The sequence below is a fragment of the Aythya fuligula genome, chromosome 20 (genome assembly GCF_009819795.1).
Source record: "Aythya fuligula isolate bAytFul2 chromosome 20, bAytFul2.pri, whole genome shotgun sequence".
Taxonomy (NCBI): Eukaryota; Metazoa; Chordata; class Aves; order Anseriformes; family Anatidae; genus Aythya; species Aythya fuligula.
In genome coordinates, this window is record NC_045578.1 from 10,688,897 (window position 1) to 10,706,671 (window position 17,775).

At 36.0% G+C, this 17,775-nt stretch overlaps 2 protein-coding genes across 9 annotated transcripts in view; one reads left to right on the forward strand and one right to left on the reverse strand.

The window, feature by feature from the left end:
- NF1 (neurofibromin 1) overlaps positions 1 to 17,775 on the reverse strand; it is a 90,902-nt gene that overhangs the window by 15,774 nt on the left and 57,353 nt on the right. For all 7 annotated transcript variants that reach the window (XM_032200702.1, XM_032200701.1, XM_032200698.1 and 4 more), the window contains 14 exons: positions 11,665 to 12,097; positions 11,108 to 11,448; positions 10,155 to 10,357; positions 8,996 to 9,189; positions 7,366 to 7,506; positions 6,849 to 7,128; positions 5,481 to 5,695; positions 5,091 to 5,152; positions 4,850 to 4,964; positions 3,872 to 3,973; positions 2,190 to 2,330; positions 1,481 to 1,607; positions 774 to 905; positions 109 to 244 (listed from right to left, as the gene is read on the reverse strand). In XM_032200702.1, coding sequence (XP_032056593.1) covers positions 109 to 244; positions 774 to 905; positions 1,481 to 1,607; positions 2,190 to 2,330; positions 3,872 to 3,973; positions 4,850 to 4,964; positions 5,091 to 5,152; positions 5,481 to 5,695; positions 6,849 to 7,128; positions 7,366 to 7,506; positions 8,996 to 9,189; positions 10,155 to 10,357; positions 11,108 to 11,448; positions 11,665 to 12,097 — 2,622 coding nt within the window. The remainder of the gene's footprint in view (positions 1 to 108; positions 245 to 773; positions 906 to 1,480; positions 1,608 to 2,189; positions 2,331 to 3,871; positions 3,974 to 4,849; positions 4,965 to 5,090; positions 5,153 to 5,480; positions 5,696 to 6,848; positions 7,129 to 7,365; positions 7,507 to 8,995; positions 9,190 to 10,154; positions 10,358 to 11,107; positions 11,449 to 11,664; positions 12,098 to 17,775) is intronic.
- EVI2A (ecotropic viral integration site 2A) lies at positions 13,257 to 17,103 on the forward strand. Of its 2 annotated transcripts, XM_032200706.1 has the most exons (3): positions 13,257 to 13,442; positions 15,682 to 16,160; positions 16,275 to 17,103. In XM_032200706.1, exons 2-3 carry the CDS (start codon positions 15,698 to 15,700, stop codon positions 16,547 to 16,549), a joined length of 738 nt encoding a protein of 245 aa, XP_032056597.1. In that variant the 5' UTR covers positions 13,257 to 13,442; positions 15,682 to 15,697; the 3' UTR covers positions 16,550 to 17,103. The 2 variants fall into 2 exon arrangements, with proteins under 2 accessions (XP_032056597.1, XP_032056596.1); XM_032200705.1 differs by having other exon boundaries at positions 15,682 to 17,103.

Sequence of the window (17,775 nt, forward strand, 5' to 3'; positions counted from 1 at the left end):
AGCTTTAACGAATATGGGTTTTAGCTTTCTATATACTACAGGTTACCTTTAGATAACTTACTAAAGGAAAGAGATACTGAAATTTTATCTAAAAGTCAGACAACCAACCTATAGCTAGTGTCACTGTGATGTATGGGATATGTATCCATAGGAACATTTTCCATTGAAACATCTGTCAACAAGAGAGACTTCCTATGTTTTAGGCTGCAGCGACTTCGAACTTCCTCAGACACTGTGAGCAAAGCTAAAAATTAAAAGAAAGTTAACGTAAGTTTTCCATGGCAGGAACACATTAAAGAATGTAAGCAACAGTCCCTCAATTTAGATTTTTTACTTAGTACAAAGATGACCACAGAGATGTAATTATACCTTACTGAAATGTACAGAGTAAAAGTAGGTCATACAAAAAGAATTATATTCCCTAGCCAGTTAGAATTACATGACTTAAACATTTGCCCTCATATAGTCACAATTTCTATTTCTAGACCAATATGAATGCTCTAAAGCACACACTCCAGTATTTAAACCAAGAAACCTTCAGCCTCACTCAGATATTTTCAAAGTTGCTCAATAGGTCCTGTGCTGGCAAGCCTTCAGTCCACAAAGAGCTGTTGATTGATGTACCTCAGGCTAACCAGACTCTTGTCCATTTCCAGTTATAAGTTTCCTTTATATTGATACAACTTTAATCAACCCAATAACATAAGAATTCCCACAATTAGTTCATTTCAGTTAGCACAAGCTTAAAAGAATGTTTGTTTGTTTAATTTTACCTGCTAGGTAAGCCACACTCTGGGTGTTCACCTCAAACTTGTCACAATTCCTATGCTTATTAACCAGAGCTAGTAGTGTATGTAAAATCCTCACTGTTCTTGCTACAGTGGTAGGAGAAGGATGCCTGTACCCTAAGAAATGAGGTTAAAAAAAAACCAAATACTGTATTTAATTTTTGAATGCATATTTATGAAGCATTAATATTTTAAAAATATTTATAAATATTTTTCAGTGTGTCCTCAGGATGCTTCATATAAAGGGTAAGGAAATACACGCTAACATAAATTGCACACTTGGGACTATTATTTCTGTCCCTCTGCATAAAAACTTCACATAATTACAAATGTCTCTGCATATGTTATCTATTAGCTCACAAATCAGTCTTCTAAAAGAAACAATGAGCCCAAATAACAGGCACACATAGAAGGAATTATTGGAAGAGGACATAATGAACTGTAGCAAGTGAAGCCACACACTCCTGTGACAGCAAAGAATTTATGTCATTTGCACTGAAAACCTTGATAGGATATGCATAATGGAAACCCAGCAAAGTCCTTTAGTCAAAGAACATTTAATTTTCTATCTGTTCTGTGATCTGAGTTACCTAAAATCCACCACCCATTTTTATTCCCTTTATTCTTGGGCTTGTGTTTACTTATGAATTAAGAGTATTCATGTAAAAATAAACAGCAACATCTGTATTTACCTTTCAGGAGGTGTCCCACTAGTGCGAAGTTGAAGTTGGAGTTGAAATTTAGCCCTACAAAATGATCCATCTGCTTGCAGTGCCATTCAAGTGGTCTCCTGATCTCCATAAACACCTCTTCTGGGCTCTGACCCAGAAAAATAAGATACAAGAGTATTGCATACAATCATACAATGGTTTGGGTCAGAAGGGATCTTAAAGAACATCCAGTTTCAAACCCCCTGCCATGGGCAGGGACACCTCCTACCAGACCAGGTTGCCCAAAGCCCCATCCAACCTGGCCTTGAGCATTTCCAGGGATGGGGCATCTGCAGCTTCTCTGGATAGACTGTTCTAGTGCCTCACCACCCTCACAATAAAGAATTTCTTCCTAGTATCTTGCTTCTTTGAAAATTACTCCTCTACTCATTTTTTTAAGGGATAAAACTTGGTAATTCTAAGAGTTTACAGGAAAATATCAATTGCACTCTTGATTAGAATATATCTATGCATTTCTGTTCCAGTCTAGAACAGAATAATAAGAGCTTCATCTCTGCTTCTCGGTTTACTGTTGATATTGTGCAAGTTCACAATGCAAATTTCAGTTTTAGTTGCTTGACTACTGTTCAAGAGGATAAGGAACTATTTTTTTCTTTTTAACAGGTCTAACTGCTTACATAAATTAATTATCAATTAATCACAGCTGGTTACTAAAAGAGGGCTCGCTTACCTTATCATTAAACACTCGAAGGCTATCCAAGGTATGCAGATTCTGTTCAAGTAGTGCTGTACCTGCTGAGTACAAGTTGACTTCATCTAGCTGCAGTACTGCCATAGCTACCCAGAAGAGGGCCTTGTGCATAGGGGAGTCCTGGAAGGAGAAGGAAAAGGAAAAGGCCATGATTCCACTTTCAAGTCAGTTCCTGTAAGTGAAAGACAAATAGGATTGACACGTTTTCATATATGCATTACTAACACAGTAGCAGAGGTTCTGTTCTCAAACACATCCATTCCAACAAAACAGGTATTCATATGAGCCCAGAGTGCTGATATATTTAACAGGTGAGTAGCAGAAAGCAAATTAATTTCAAGCCTTCTATTTCCTCCCCTGGAAGCCATCCCTTTCTCTTCTATACCCCTTTCCTTGCTCACAAAAATATCAGAAGCATATTGCCCTACATCAGACTGAAAGACAGTATCTTTTGTTATCAACTTGGAATGCAGGTTGAAAATGAATTGCAATTCTGCACATATAACTGGCCCAGCAATTCAATCTCCAAATCAGAAAATTAGGCAGGAAGAGCTGACATTCAGCAAATCCTGGGTCCCTTATGCAGCCGATTTTTCAAAGAACTAACTAGCAATAGATACATGAGACTTTTTGTTGTAATCTTCCCTGCCTAAAACCACATGCAGGAAAATGTGTGATATAAGCATGGAAGACAAGGAAGGCTTGTAGAGGACGGTCATATCACTCATTGGTTATGCGTTTAAAGGTACACTCACAGGGTGGAAAAGTAGTAGTACTATGTACTAAGTACTATGTACTAAGTAGTGTACTTTGCTCATGGTACACTAACAGGGTGGAAAAATGTGCAAGTAGCCTATCAGAACTGTTTGCTCTTGTTAATTTTAAATACCACAGTGCCATCCAGATGGCACACAAAGACTGTCTGTGCAAAGCTACCAAGTACAGAGTGAAACAAATTGTAGACAAGATTAGCCAAAGACTTCTAAAAAGTTTGTTATGTACATGAAAGTGAAACATGCATATTAAACCAGCCATATATGTTGGTAAGATTTTTTTTAGCACATTTTCTAATGTATTAACAAATGAGAAAGCTGCAGACCCATTCATGCTCCCCAGAAACCCCCTTCTAGAACCGTGCCCTAGAACTATATTCTTTCAGATGTGTGTGACAATGCCACTCCACTAGAAAATTTTAAGGTGGTTCATTAACAGCACACCTATTGGTATGCCAGTCAGTTCATACAGTAACACACAATGGCTGAATTAATACCTCATTAGACAAGACTAAAATTTATCAGAAGCCATGATCAGAAAGACATGCATGAGGAATTACACATTTGAAAGCCAAGACCAAAAATCTTTTGGAGAGAATTATGTCAGACTGTGGTATAGCCTTTGTCTGTATTGCTATGGCCCAGTTTGGTGAAGCAGAACAGTACATTCTAAAGCTTTTTTTAAAGCTTGCACAGGTCCCATACACAAACATCTGTGACACACTTCCTATATGTATTACTTTCAAGCATGAGTCATAGCAGTCATAGCAATGAAGTGTGAACATCAGATACCACAACACTTCCTTATATTTTTGAAGTTATACTTGCAATTATAACTTCCATTTACAAAACATATTCTCTGTTTATTCTAAAAATCCAGTCGTTTACCTTATTAAGAAGAGGCTGCAGCTTGGTGAGTGCTATTACGGTAGCTTCTATTAAAACTTGGCTATTGTAATTATCAGGCCCTTTCAAACAGCTCTCAAGTCCCTTTTTGTAGAAAAAAAAAAAGAATAATAATAAATAGAATCCATAATTAGATTTTGCTTTGTAAAAACGATCAAAGCTTTAAACAATAACTGTGTCTCTCAATTAATTTACAAAAGTTAATTTTTCCAATTTGCAAGGAATTTTAGAAATGATGATGCACACTAGTGATATATATTGATATATTTATTTGATATTGATATAGTGATATATTTAATATATTGAAACAATTACACGGTGTGTATTAGAAAAAGAAGAGTGCAGGACAGGGTGCAAGAACTACAAAATAACTCTTCTTCAGTTCAGATGCTGCTCAATTAAATTTTATGTCCACAGAACACTAATAAAGTACTTAAGGGAAACTTAGATAGTGGACTGTTTACCTCCTACAGAACACAACTTTATTTACAAAATATGGGTATCATTACCAAGCTAGGTAGCTCATTTCAAAGTTTTCTTACATAAATTTTATGCTTTCCATTGTATTTAGTTGTAACATACTAGATTATTAGCTTCCTTTAAAAAAAGGAACTTGTGAATAATGTGCATGCAGACAGATGCCTTATCAGAAAAAAATGCATTTATTTAAATACTGAGTTTTATGGATCAAATTTTAAGTGTCTCAAATTTTAAGCTCAATATTGAAAACTACTGTTACTCTAGAAATAGCAGCACTGATGAAACTTACTGCCACCAAATTAATTTAAAATAGAAAGCCAGGCCTACAAAGACTAAATTTCCAATCAGGTACCTCTCTGTACAAGAATATATTTGAAGAAATTATTTATTATGAAATTATAACGAGTTCTATATTTGAAGGGAAAAAAAAAATTAGCTGTTTTATGAGTCACAAAGGAAAACAGATATAGGCCTATATACCTTGCTAAGAATTCGGATTATTTGTTTTATTTGTCCATGAGAGACACGCTTACTTATACAGCCAAAGACAACAAGTGCTCTTGGCTGCAAGGATGGATTATATTGGAATGCAAACCTGTGAAGAAACAGAGTACACCATATTAAACAAATATATAACAAACAGAATTGTCAACTTTTCATTATACAGTCTAAGTGTACTACACGGGCAGTTAGGGGTTATGTTTTGAGGTCTACAACATACTTTTGAGCTAGTTCAGTCCACTGGTCCAGCCACTTGCACGTTGGAATATCTCTCATACAAGCCTAAAAAGAATTATATTGTTTGAATACGTGTAACATGAAGAAAAGGTATTACTTTCAGACAATCATAGAATGGTTTGGGTTGGAAGGGACCTTGAAGATCATCCAATTCCAACCCACCTGCCATGGGCAGGGACACCTTCCACTAGGCCAGGTCGCTCAATTTTAATTCAGAATATTCAGTTATTTTAGGTCTCTGAAACTACTGAGCTACTTAGGCATTCATTAACACATTATGGGAGGTACATCTCACTCACTACACTGCTTGCCTGTAGAAAAGGGTAAGCAGTGCCATTCTCCTTTATGGGTAATTTTGTTTTGAACCACATACCTCCATGATCTCCAACAAAGCTTCAGTAACTGTTTCCAAAGAAGTCAGTGCAAAAGTCTCCCTCTCGTAGGAACCAGGTGAAAACGACCTGTCTCGATAGCTGGAGCGGAAAGCTATCACTGCAGCTGATTTCACTTTGCTGATTCCAAACAGTAAATAAAACTTGGGCAGAGAAAACTCAGTCAAGCTCAGCCTTAAAACTTGCTTGGTCTCCTCTGTTGAATAAATTTTTACATATTAGACTTAAAACAATTAAGTTCATTCCATATTTTAAACACACTTAGGCTCCCACAAATACACGAGTAGATAATGATCCTATGCACATTTGAACACTTTTTTTTTTTTGCCACTCATCTCAGAACAACTGTGGCCTGTCGCATGGACTGTTAAAACCACAGCCACCACGAAGATGCAGTCTGAAAACAGGTAGAAAGAAACTTGTCTAAAGATCTGGTTCTCTGAGGCTTCTCTTCATATGCATTAGGAAAACAAACCTGGAGAGCTCACGGTTTGAAAGATCAACATTACTGTAAGGTTCAAACTGCAATCAAATTATGGTTTTGGCTCTGTTACTACAATTAACCCATTTAAATCAGAAGAAAATGAAGACCCTGCTATTAGCACTGAATATTTTTACAATTCTGAATTTTTGTTCAGTTCATTTCAGTGTATTTCAAATTCACTGCTTAAACAGGAAGGCTTGACTTTCTCTTTGTGTATCCTAGCAAAGCTTTTCTTTAAATATACATAGATACCCGTGTGTGTGTGTACACATCTATTCACACACTCAGTCAATACACAGATATAAAATGGGTTTTCAGATACTTAAAAAACAAGATTACATAAACTTTATATATTTTTCTTCACAAAATCCAGCCTGGTTGCATACTGTACTTCTGCAATAAGAAATGACAGCTACGTATTTGCTAGCATCAATTATTTTAGGACTGCTGAAACACAGCGGTATGCAAAATTCTTGCTTTAACCATGTAATTCCACAATTTCTTTACATAATTTATATTTTTGTTACTCCATTATGCAACCATTCAAAAGATACATATCAGCCAGTTTTAGCACAGATACATTTTTTCTTTAATCTTTACTACTGAAACTTACTGGTACTTTCTTCCCTTTTTCAAAAATCCATTACACAATTTATGACACTCCTGCTCTAAACCAGACAGTCATGCTTCAACTTCATGCTCATAGTCATTCTAGCTCATATCCTCATTCTGGTTTGTACACAAGCTTAATAGCAACACGGTATTTTCAAATTCTCTGAACAGTTAAAAGAGAGGAAGACACCTCAAATATTTCTGACCAAACTAAGAAGCAATCAACTTAATCCTAAATCTGATGAGAACTTACCGCTAAAGTGAAGCTGTGAACAAGTGCACAGAGAATGAATGATGTTGATGACAAGACCATGCGTAGAAGCTCTGAGAGAAAGGGGACCAGTGGCCACCAATAAAGTAACTACATGAAAGAGGTAGGGGAGATGGGCTGCAACATCCAGAGAATTGTTAAAGGAGAGCATCAGCATGTAACGTGCTAGAATAGCAATATCATCCCACATTAGGTGCTGTTCCAATGTAGGAGTTGGGGACAGACAAGTCTTGTCGATTATTTTACACATTCTTCCAATCACCTGAAAATAAAACAACCATTTTGTTTCAGTTAAAGAGCAGAGCTCAACCTTTCAGTAACAGCCATTACAAATTAACATTGGAATTATTCTATTGCTTGGAACCTGTTTTATGTTTGTTTTTTTTTTTTTTTTTCCATTATTTCCTGTACTGAGTCATCAGAAAGCATATCAGTGTCACATTACTATTTAAGGTGAAATTACTATATAAGAAGAAATTAAGGCAAGGAGGGAACTCACTTTGCTTGAAACCAACTTTACATTTCCAGAAGCAAGCGCTACTGCTGTGTCTGCCATAACCTCAGCTTTTATGGATCCTAAGCCCCCTGTGGCACTAGTCTTGATGAAACTGTCCAGAACTACATCAAGGAGATCTGTTATCTGTCAGAGAAAAATAATTCTTTGTTATTCCCAGTGTGGTTAACATAATTTTTCCACAGTAAATCGCCCTTTGTTTAAGCAATCATTATATTTTTAAGTTAAAGATATATAGCTACTATAAATTGAAGCTATGGTTTTAATAATATGTTGTCTTTCTGGAAACAAGCCTAATGTAAAGATTAGAAATGTAAAGATGAATTCCATCAGGTTTTACTTCAAATCAAAATTCTTCACAACTGTGGAAGCACTATGATATGGTTTGTATCTTTTTTTTTTTTTCATTTTAAAGTATAACTATTCAGAAAATGCTGCATCTAACGAGAAGAAACGGGATTTGAGGTGGAAAAAAAAATACATACTTCCAAGAAATAAGCAAGATCCTACCTGCTAAAGATTTTACTTAGAACACTCATCATGCATGAATACTGCAACCAGTAAAACAAGTTTCTTCTCGTGTATGAAGAACCAAATCTAAGTGCACTGGGAACTCTCTCTAAATGTAATATACAAGCTAAGATTAAAAGCTATTTCAGTACTGGTTGAAATTCAGCTTTCACTGTATCATAAAAATTGGTTGAGATTCTGGATCAACAAAATAAACAATAAAATTCCCACTGACTTCTGTGATTTTTTTCATTTTTTATTTCATGTTCTCCACGTTTACCTGTTAATAGATTTTCATACTACACAAAATGGTCATATTCATCTCAGTGTGATTCAAACTTCCAAAATACATTGATTTTTATCAGTCCAACTGGACCAATCAAGAAACTACACTTATGCATCCATTTGACAATTCTCACATTCTCCAAGAGCAACTTTGTGATGCTGTGCTGCATCAGTTTGGACGACAGTTAAAAAATTAATAATAGTATGACAATGAGGAAGTCAGCTTGCTTGTGAGCAAGCCTGGTCATGGCAAATACAGCTGGTCTCATTTATCTGGACACTTACTTCGTGAATGACATATGAAAACAGCTTTTTTTTTTTTTTTTTTTTTTTTTTTTTTTTTACTTTGTGTGGAGAATAGGAACAGTATTTGGTAAGAGTTCAACTAATAATCAACAGAAGGATTGACACTGCTAATTGTAATCAAAATGCTTCTGTTATAAAAGTGCAAATAACAAAACGGAAGTTCTTTCATCACCTTAGGCCTAACATATCTGAATGATAGCACTGGGTTCTATCCAATCAGTACCCACACATTCAGGAGTTTTGATGAAGTAATTACTACTAACACCAGATATTTCTAATTCTTAATTCTCAGTGGGGGCCAGGAACAGAGTACTAGAAGCAAGAGTTCAGAAATGGTTTTATGAAGTATTTTAAAGAATGGAAACATCAGAGAACTTGCTCATGACTCTCCACACAGCAAATATATTTAGGTCGTGCCAAGTTCCATTTTATCTTTTTGCATTAATATTTAAGTGATTAAAAACTCTATAATTTTATTATAAACAAATTGCAAGAAATCATGCAGAATTTGTACCTGTCCAAGACTTCCCCATATCTTAGCCTGAATGGAAGGATACATCTGTTTTTCATTTATTGTCATCGTTATTAGCTTATCAAGAATAGCAGTGACTCGCTGACGCTTAGCATCATCATTGTGTTTACAGAATCGGACCAGATTGGACAGCCAGGGAGTCATATACTCCAGACAAAGATGTTTCAGTTCAATACCTGAAATAAAAATTCACTTTGTAACAAGAAATCAGCACTGATCTCTATGCATAGGTAAATAATTATTTGTGAGCACCTTTCAGTTTTCTTCTAAAATAATTATCATCGGATTCAAGCAAATAATACTGGGCAAACAGACAAGCTTCAAAAAGAAACATACCATAACAACAACATCCATGAAACATTTGTAAGAATCTGGCAAGATTTTGACATTTTAAGTATCCTAATAAGAAGTGTGACATAGGTGTGTACATTTAGGCATACGATAGACAGACTATTTAAGATAGAATACATTCTCAAGATTAAAAAGAAGTTAAACAGCTTCCAACAGTATAGTCAGAGCTGGTTTATGTCTGTAAGAAAGGGATAACAAAAATAGCATAGTAGAACCTGATAATATCTCTCAACTGTAATCTACCTGAAACGATTAAATTTGAAAGAAAGGACCACGTAACGCTTTTGTCAATGTATCTGCTGGAGTTCAAAACCTCATGGAACTCAAAATATTATATATTTTTTTCAATGTTCTTACTTCTGGTGTATGAAAGAAGTAAATTGTATTGTGATCTCTGAATTAATTTAATTGTCTAAATGAAGGAGATGTTTTGCAAAACTTTTTTTAAATTCTAAGTTAGAAAGGCAGGGCTTGGATTTTTTATTTTTATTTTTTATTTTTTTTAAAAAAAGGATCTGCTTCATTAGAAAGAGTACATTAAAACATACAAATTAATGTTTTTACTCCAACAGATGCCACTCCAGTTCATGACACTGGCTTAGTATTACAGAACTTGATTATTAAGAAATAAATAAGTAATCTTGAAAATATCTAAAACAGTTCAAAGAAGCTTTTTTAATTTAAACTTACTGTGACTCAGCCACATAAGGATGCTTGTTAAACTTGACAGCTACCAGCTTAAATCTTTTCAAATTCATGGTTAGCATTGAAGAACACCAGTGTTACTTACTAGATTTGCTAAATCCAGAAATACACTCTTCCAAGAATTCTAAGGTAAGGTGTGGTTCATTAGCTGCAAGGGTCTTACTAATAGACACAATAAAGAGTGTGTTGTTGGCAGGAATACACAGACCTGAAGTTTCCAGTAACTGGCCCTCAATCTTTAAATTAAAGGTACAGGTTAAGGCACATAGAAGATTATAGGCAGCAGACCTGTAACAAAGCAAGCAATGTGACTTGTAATAGTTTTCTTGTCTGTTTTAAAATATATACATTACACTAAAAGATCACAGTAATACAATTTTCAAAATCACTTAAGCATTGCTAATATCCAGTACTATATTTAAATCCTGAACTTCTTTCCTGCATCACTTAAGCTTTAGAGACAACATTACCTTGGACAAATAATTACATTACTACTTTTTTAAAACAACTTCTGATAAAGTTAAAGAGGATGCTTGAAGAACTTTGTACTGGATTTCTCAGAAAGGCATTCAGTTCCAAGAAATTCTAGGTATTTCCAAGTGCACCTGAGCAAGAGATTGCCAACAGCCCCAGAGGCTCTCCTTGAACCAGGACCCGTTTGGAGACAGCCCCCTGACAACATCTAAGAGCTTGCTCTAAGTGGTACAGCTCCCAGTTATTAAACAAGAAGTTCAGTACCATGAAAATCAAATGTACCTAGTAAGCACATATTGCAAAGCATAAGTTTTTTTCTCCCTCTTAAAGAGAAATTAAGCTACCAGTTACTCAGTTACTCCATCATTACATATGCCTTTCTTCATCTATACAAAACGTAATCTTTTTTGAGATTACTAAGTACGTTTTGTAGAGCTGTGGTGAAAGTAAAATTGTGTTGTTCAAGTGAGATTTGCTAAAATTAAGAAAATCTTGGAAGAAAATGTGATCACAAGTTGAAGAAAGTTGAAGTTGAAAGTTGATATTAATTTAAAAGATCAGTACCGCAAACTGGGGTCTGAGCTTCCCAAGTTGAGCAGTGCTATGTTCAGTAGTGTTCCAGGGACATCCTTAGGGCGAATTTTAGTGTGCTGTGGGATGGAGTCTGGTTGCGACAGCTCCCACCTTGTCCGTATATGAATAATGGACCTCACAATGGCTTCACACTCTTGATGCATGAAGGTGAGTGGTGTGCCCTGGTTGGCAATCGTTAAGGTAAACTGATTCTCATCAACAAGACAGATTTCCTCAATTTCAGATGCGTAGTATATATCATTTAAAAACACTGTCTGTCCCAGTACTCTTGTACGCTCTGCTGATGTCACCTGCACAGCTGTTGATCCAACCTTAAAAAGAGAGAAGAAAAATGGTTCAGCACCTATTGTTAAAGAAACAAAGAGAGAAAAAAAAGTCTGACACTTATATTTTAGGAAGATAAATATGTGAAATTGTAAATTAAGTTGTGATTTCTCCATGAGACAAGAGAATTAAGACAGTAAAATCATACTCAAATTCTTATTGAAATATAACAGTTCACTAGGAACAGCATGAAGAAGACTTACTTTAATAGAAACTTTGGTGTCTTTATGAGCCAGTTTGAGAGCATTGTGAAATACTTTCAAGTCCTCTTCCAAAGCCAAGGTAGCTGCTGGGAGTTTCTGCTGGTCATGTTCAATGTGCTCTGCCAGCTTCCCCGGAGAGTCTATGAAAATAAGCCTTTTGCTTCCTTTCAAACCTGTCAAGAGTCTTTCATGGTATTTGGTGTATTCTCTGACCCAAGAATTACAGTTATAAATAAAAACTGCTGAGACATTTTCATAAGCAAAGCCTGGAAAAACTACAAACCATTTAGAAAGAAAGTCTGTTTTAAAGCGATTACTGGGGCCAGCATGTGTGAGGTCCACTACAATTTCATATGGCTTTGCATAGTATGGCTTCAGAGTTAGCAGGACGTGGTATATCAGTAAATCTCCATTGATCTGACCGGTCTTGAATCTGTAAGAAAACAAGACAGACACTGTTTGGTTTGCCTTTAAAATCCATATCAAAACATTTTAGTAGTGTATCACACATACTACAATGCTGAAACAAACCGATCTTTCACATAGTCCAAAAAATGTCAAACTCAAGCAATAATATGGGATTGACTTCCATAGCCTAAATTCTGCCATGGCCCATACACCAACCAAGTTTGGAGCCCAATATGGTGAAGCTCCAGTTGGAGGTAACTCAACTTCATTTTGAAGTGCCACACAACCTACCATAGTAGTCTCTAGACAGACACAGGTTCATTCAGCATCTCCAACAAGAGGAAAAAAAAAATCCATGCTGGAGAGGAAGAGCACATTGATCAGCTCAAAACTGTAAGAGTTGAGGGTTTGTTTAAAAATAGAAGTAAAATAGCAATCCCGCAAACTCTTTTTTACATTTATACAGATTAAAATTACGTTAAATTTTATGTGTGGAAAAGATTTATTTCAATAGCCTTGATTAAGACTAATTAAACATCCATATACCATTTTTTCAAAGGGTCTCAGCTCATTTTATTTGCAATCTACTGCAGCACGTAATGCACTCTAACGCTTGGTGGAACGTTTCTAAGAACTATGGGTCCTCTGAGTAGCACAGAGGATTGGTCTATACAGTATTCAGGTACTATATAAAATATTAACCACCTTTTGTTCTTGTTTAATGAATTGCTGAACTCTATGAGACTTGGTTTAGGCAGATGTTCTGTCCAGTTCCCAGAGTTAGCATAGCAGATGGAATTCTACTAGAAATACTTAATTATGAATCAAACTTACCAGTAGTTTTTGAACTTTATAATACCTAGAGCTGTTTCAAACTGTTATTAACTCAACTCTTTCAAAGCAAGACAACAACCTATAGAAAGAGCTAATAAATACTGTATACACGTACGTAGTTTTGATCACAGTGAGACAGAGCTCTTGGTAACATTTGAGGTAAGCCACTGATAACTAAGAAGATGAACTTCATGAATGTTAAATATTTGTCTGCCTATGACTTTTTCCTTGTGTTACTTCCTGTTGTTCGGAAAGCTAATTTGGGCAAGTTGGTGTTTCTCTGCCTCTAACATGTCATGGTATAGTTGTTACAAAAAGGAAGTGTGTCATCACTGTGGTTTTAGTTCCCTACTTAGAGTAAGCGACATATAATTTCAGTTACAGATTTGCTTAAAAAATCCAGCCTTGTCTAAATCTACTTGCTAGATGCTGATGGTCGTTAGCATCCTTGGAGCAAATATACACGCAAAGAAATCTTACTGTTAGAGGATTAAATATCTAAAACACCAACTTTCTTTTGACTACATCCTGGCAAGGTAAGTGCATATTTTCCTTCCATTTTAAGTTCTGCTTCAAGGTTTCTTAGATTTTGTAGAAAATCTTATGTAAATGTTTTTACTTTTTATGTAAAAGATTTTAGTTTAGTTTAGTTTACCATATGTAACTCAAACAGTAACAATAAATAAAAATATTGTCTTTGACTGTTTTAAGGAAGTTAATAAAACAACTGTATTTTTAGTAACATTAAAGGCTGTTCACAATCAGACTCCAAGGAATGAGCAGCGACAGCCACCAGGTTGCTGCGTTGTTCCTACACATTGCAGCTCTTACTGTGTACTGACAGAAGACCCTACCAATACCTAGACACAAAGGGTTGAGCTAAAAAGAAAAAAAAAAAAAAGCTATTTAATGATCAGTTCCTTTGCTCTTATGATTTTAAGCGAAGCTCTTAACACCACCAGCCCGTTTATTTTCAATAAAAGCAGCTCTGGTCCAGATCACAAGTAACACTGGACTTCTCGTGCTCTCGGAGGGTGCAGGCAGAGCTCTGCAGCCCTCAGGCAGTAAGCACTGAGCTACATTTGTACCAGCAGCTGCACCTCAGTTCCGCACAGCATGCAGAAACTTCTTGTGAAATGTTTTGTTTCTAAAAAAAACCCCAACCAAACAAAAGGTTTTGCTGTTGCTGCTTTTATTCCTTTTTAAAGTATGGGACCAGGCATTCTCCAGGCAACTGTTACCATATAGGTAACAAAATCTTTTACCTGAGCTGCAGCTGATTACTAAAATGGTTTGTAGTTCAAATTTAACAATGAGGATTCATCTCAGAACAGAGTCTGGTTTTACGATTTAGTTGAACTGCAAAGAAAGATACATACATATTTTGCTGCTCCTTTGCCATGCGAGGAGACACCCATTGGTTGTTCTCTGGCTACAGATTAGGTCTATCACCTCTTTCACTTTCCTGGGGGACTTCAACAATACAAAGGACTGCCACTTGGATATTAAAAACATAAGCAACTTCACCTCTCTGACTTTTGAGTGTGAATACATTAAGTTCTTTGGTAGACATAACTTTTCCCTATGGCAAAGTAAACACCCTCTGGCATATTTCAAAATTACCTAAACTTAGAAGCATACAGATGTGCTTTGTTGTCTTTGAAGTGCCATAAGAAGAAATGTATTTCTACAAACAGCACTACTACTTTCAGTCATTCTTTACAGTAGTTATATTTGAACAAGATGTAATACGTAACACCCAGAAGAAACACTTCTGATAAAGCAGGTGAAAGAGACACACTGGACAGAATAAGCCTTACGCTCTGAAGGTGTCTCACACATGCAAAATTCAAGAAGCATCAGCACTGAAGTAGTTCACTAATTTGTCTCATCTGTCACCGTTATTTTGAGTTTATCATCTTTGTATCTGATTCATCTAAAGATCAGTTTCCTGTTCTCCAGACAGATTCAACAGGTAAAGATTATAGTGCAAATCTGAGTACTACACAAATGTAAAACAGAACATACTAATGGTAACATAATTTGCATAATCTCAGAAGTTTTAAAGAAAATGTCACAATCTGAAGTATGTTTATGAGGAATAAGATGTGAGAAGTACACTTGTGGTAGACAGCCTTTTGCATAATAAATCAGAAGAATTAGAGAATTAAGATTTTCCTAGGTATTTACAAAATGCTACAGACAGCTGAGGTAAGGAATACAAACAATTAAAATAAGTTACTGCTGTCATTTACAAGAATATTTTCAATTAAAGCTTTTCATCTGACCATCCATAAAAGCATGGTTACATTTTGCAAATTCAGGGGAACAAAGGAAAGAAAAAAGTGGTATTTTGTAAATTTTACATGGTGCCTCCCTTCACCATTTAAAAGCAGAAGTAATGAATCTACAGATATAAGGTGGTCAGCTTTAGAGCGGAGGAACTACTACAGTGTGTACATTCACACTTCACTGAGTACTTAGTAGATAACACTTTCCTTTCACTACTTTGCTCCATGTTCTTTTTTCATCTTCACATACATTATATATAAACCTCCGTCAGAACTTAACAGTTTAAGAGCTGAAGTTCAAGACCACCTATTCAGTGAGAATTCCCAGCAGCTGAACGCTTCCTCCTACATGCAGTGAACATGAGGTCAAGTTAAAACACACTTTTGATCAAAAAGGCTGCTGGCTACTATTCCCTGAGAAGTCCGATTCAAACCTCTCAGAACCAGCACTGCTAAACTAATACCATATTTTGTTCTTTTGCAGGTGACTAAAGAGGAAGATGAAGACAAAGATACACAGTAAACCACATTTTGCCTTCCCTATTGTGATAATTTTTGCTTTGTGTTTGCAAGTAAGTGCAAACCATACTGAGTACCCCAGAGTTATAAATGAAACCTGGAATCCCATCAGCCAAACCCTAAGTGGCAGCATAAATGAAACCTGGAATCCCATCAGCCAAACCCTAAGTGGCAGCATAAATGAAACCTGGAATCCCATCAGCCAAAACCTAAGTGGCAGCCAGAACATAATGGAAGCCAATACAAATCCTCCTCCAACCATCAATTTCAATGGGAAAGCAATGACGACTGAAATGCAGACAGCCACCCCTCAATCTCTCTCTTCAACAATGGGCCAAAACTCTTCAATATCTTCTTCTTCCAGAAGTACTGTTTCTGCCGCTGGAGGACCTAAGAATACCAGCAAACCCAAAACTACATGGTCAAAAGAAATGTGTGAAGACAGTAAGTCTCTTATCCTGATTTGCTTCATTATAATAGCAGTGCTTGTGCTCATCTGCACCTTCTTGTTTCTGACAACAGTCGTAATAGCAAACAAAACGTCTTATCTCAAAAAAGCTCAACAAGGAAAACGGAGGCCCAGAAGCAATGGTGATATTCTGGCTACCAACAGCTTATGGCCAACTGCAGCAGGAACGTGGCAGAAGATGCCTAAGGAGGAAGCTGGAACTGACTTGATAATGCAAGAGTTACTAGCAGGGAGAGATGCCGCAATCCAAAGGAAAACCCAAGATCAAACTACTGAGAGAATCACTACAGAAACAGATAAACATGAAAATGAAGAACTGAAGTCACACAAAAGCATTTTAACCAATTTTGTGGTTGAGATTTAAACCAGTCAGCTAAACAAACCTCAGTTTTTACTTTTTTATTAATTAATATGATTAAAAAAAGATTAATATGAAACAAAAACTTAGCTTTCAAATAACAACCGGAATTGTAACACAGGAAAGCTAAACTCACACCTTAGGGTTTTTCATTTTATGGTAGTAGGAATGCTATACAAATGTGTAGATCTAGGAGCAGGACTGCATTACAAAGCTTCTTCATAAATAGCGCCAATAACTCCTTTTGACCAGAAATCACAGCTGAAGTAGCCAAACAGGATAAAACAGGACAGAAGTTTGTCCATTCTCAAAGACCACTGGGGGGAAAAAACGAAAGCTAGTCTAACAAACACAGCATACTCTGAAGTGCCACACTGGCATATCCAGGTTGCTATTTTAAGAGAACCGTAATTCAGTCACAACTTTGACACAATTACTGAAACAGGAACTAGTCTCTCAAAACGCCCCTTCCACTTTCTCCATCAAAAACTGCTTAAATCAGATTAGCTGTTTTTGAACCAGATTGAGAGCATCATATTTATTGTTTTGACTTTGTGCATAAATATATGACATTTGTATTGTGTATTAGAATATAAAAAGTCTTCCATTTTGTTATCCTCAATAAACCAGCATCATCATTTCTTAAATAAAGTATATGTTATTTCTCTAAGTCAAAATATTCTAAGAAATATTACTGTAGACATTTTGGAATATCATATCCCTATCACATCTGCTGAATGTCAGTAACTGTCTGATACCTAGGCGTGATTTCTTACCTTGTGAAAACATCCACAAGGAAAAACACTACATTTTGTCCTACAGTTACCCTTTTCTTCCCCAAAATGACCATAAGCACACGAGGCAACAGCAGAGGCACTGCAAGGACTAAAAATGAATCTGGGATAGCAGATGTGGGAATCTAACCTGGTGTAAAACTTGTCACAGCTAAGAAGATAACAGAACTAAAAAAAAGAGAATGAATCTGTAGGAGAATTAGCCAGCCTGGAACAGGAACACAGTAAGTTGCTAGCAGAAAGCAGATAAAATGGGTGAAACAACATTGTCATCAAATAAATTAAAAAAGGAAAAAAAATGATAGAATCACAATCCTATCAATGGAAAGAAGGAAAAGAAATAGTAATGAGGGTGTGATCTGTGGCTCAAGACAGGTGGAGACTGTGATGAGTGAAGGCAATGTAGATGAGATGAAGGAGTCAAGAAACTGTGAGTTA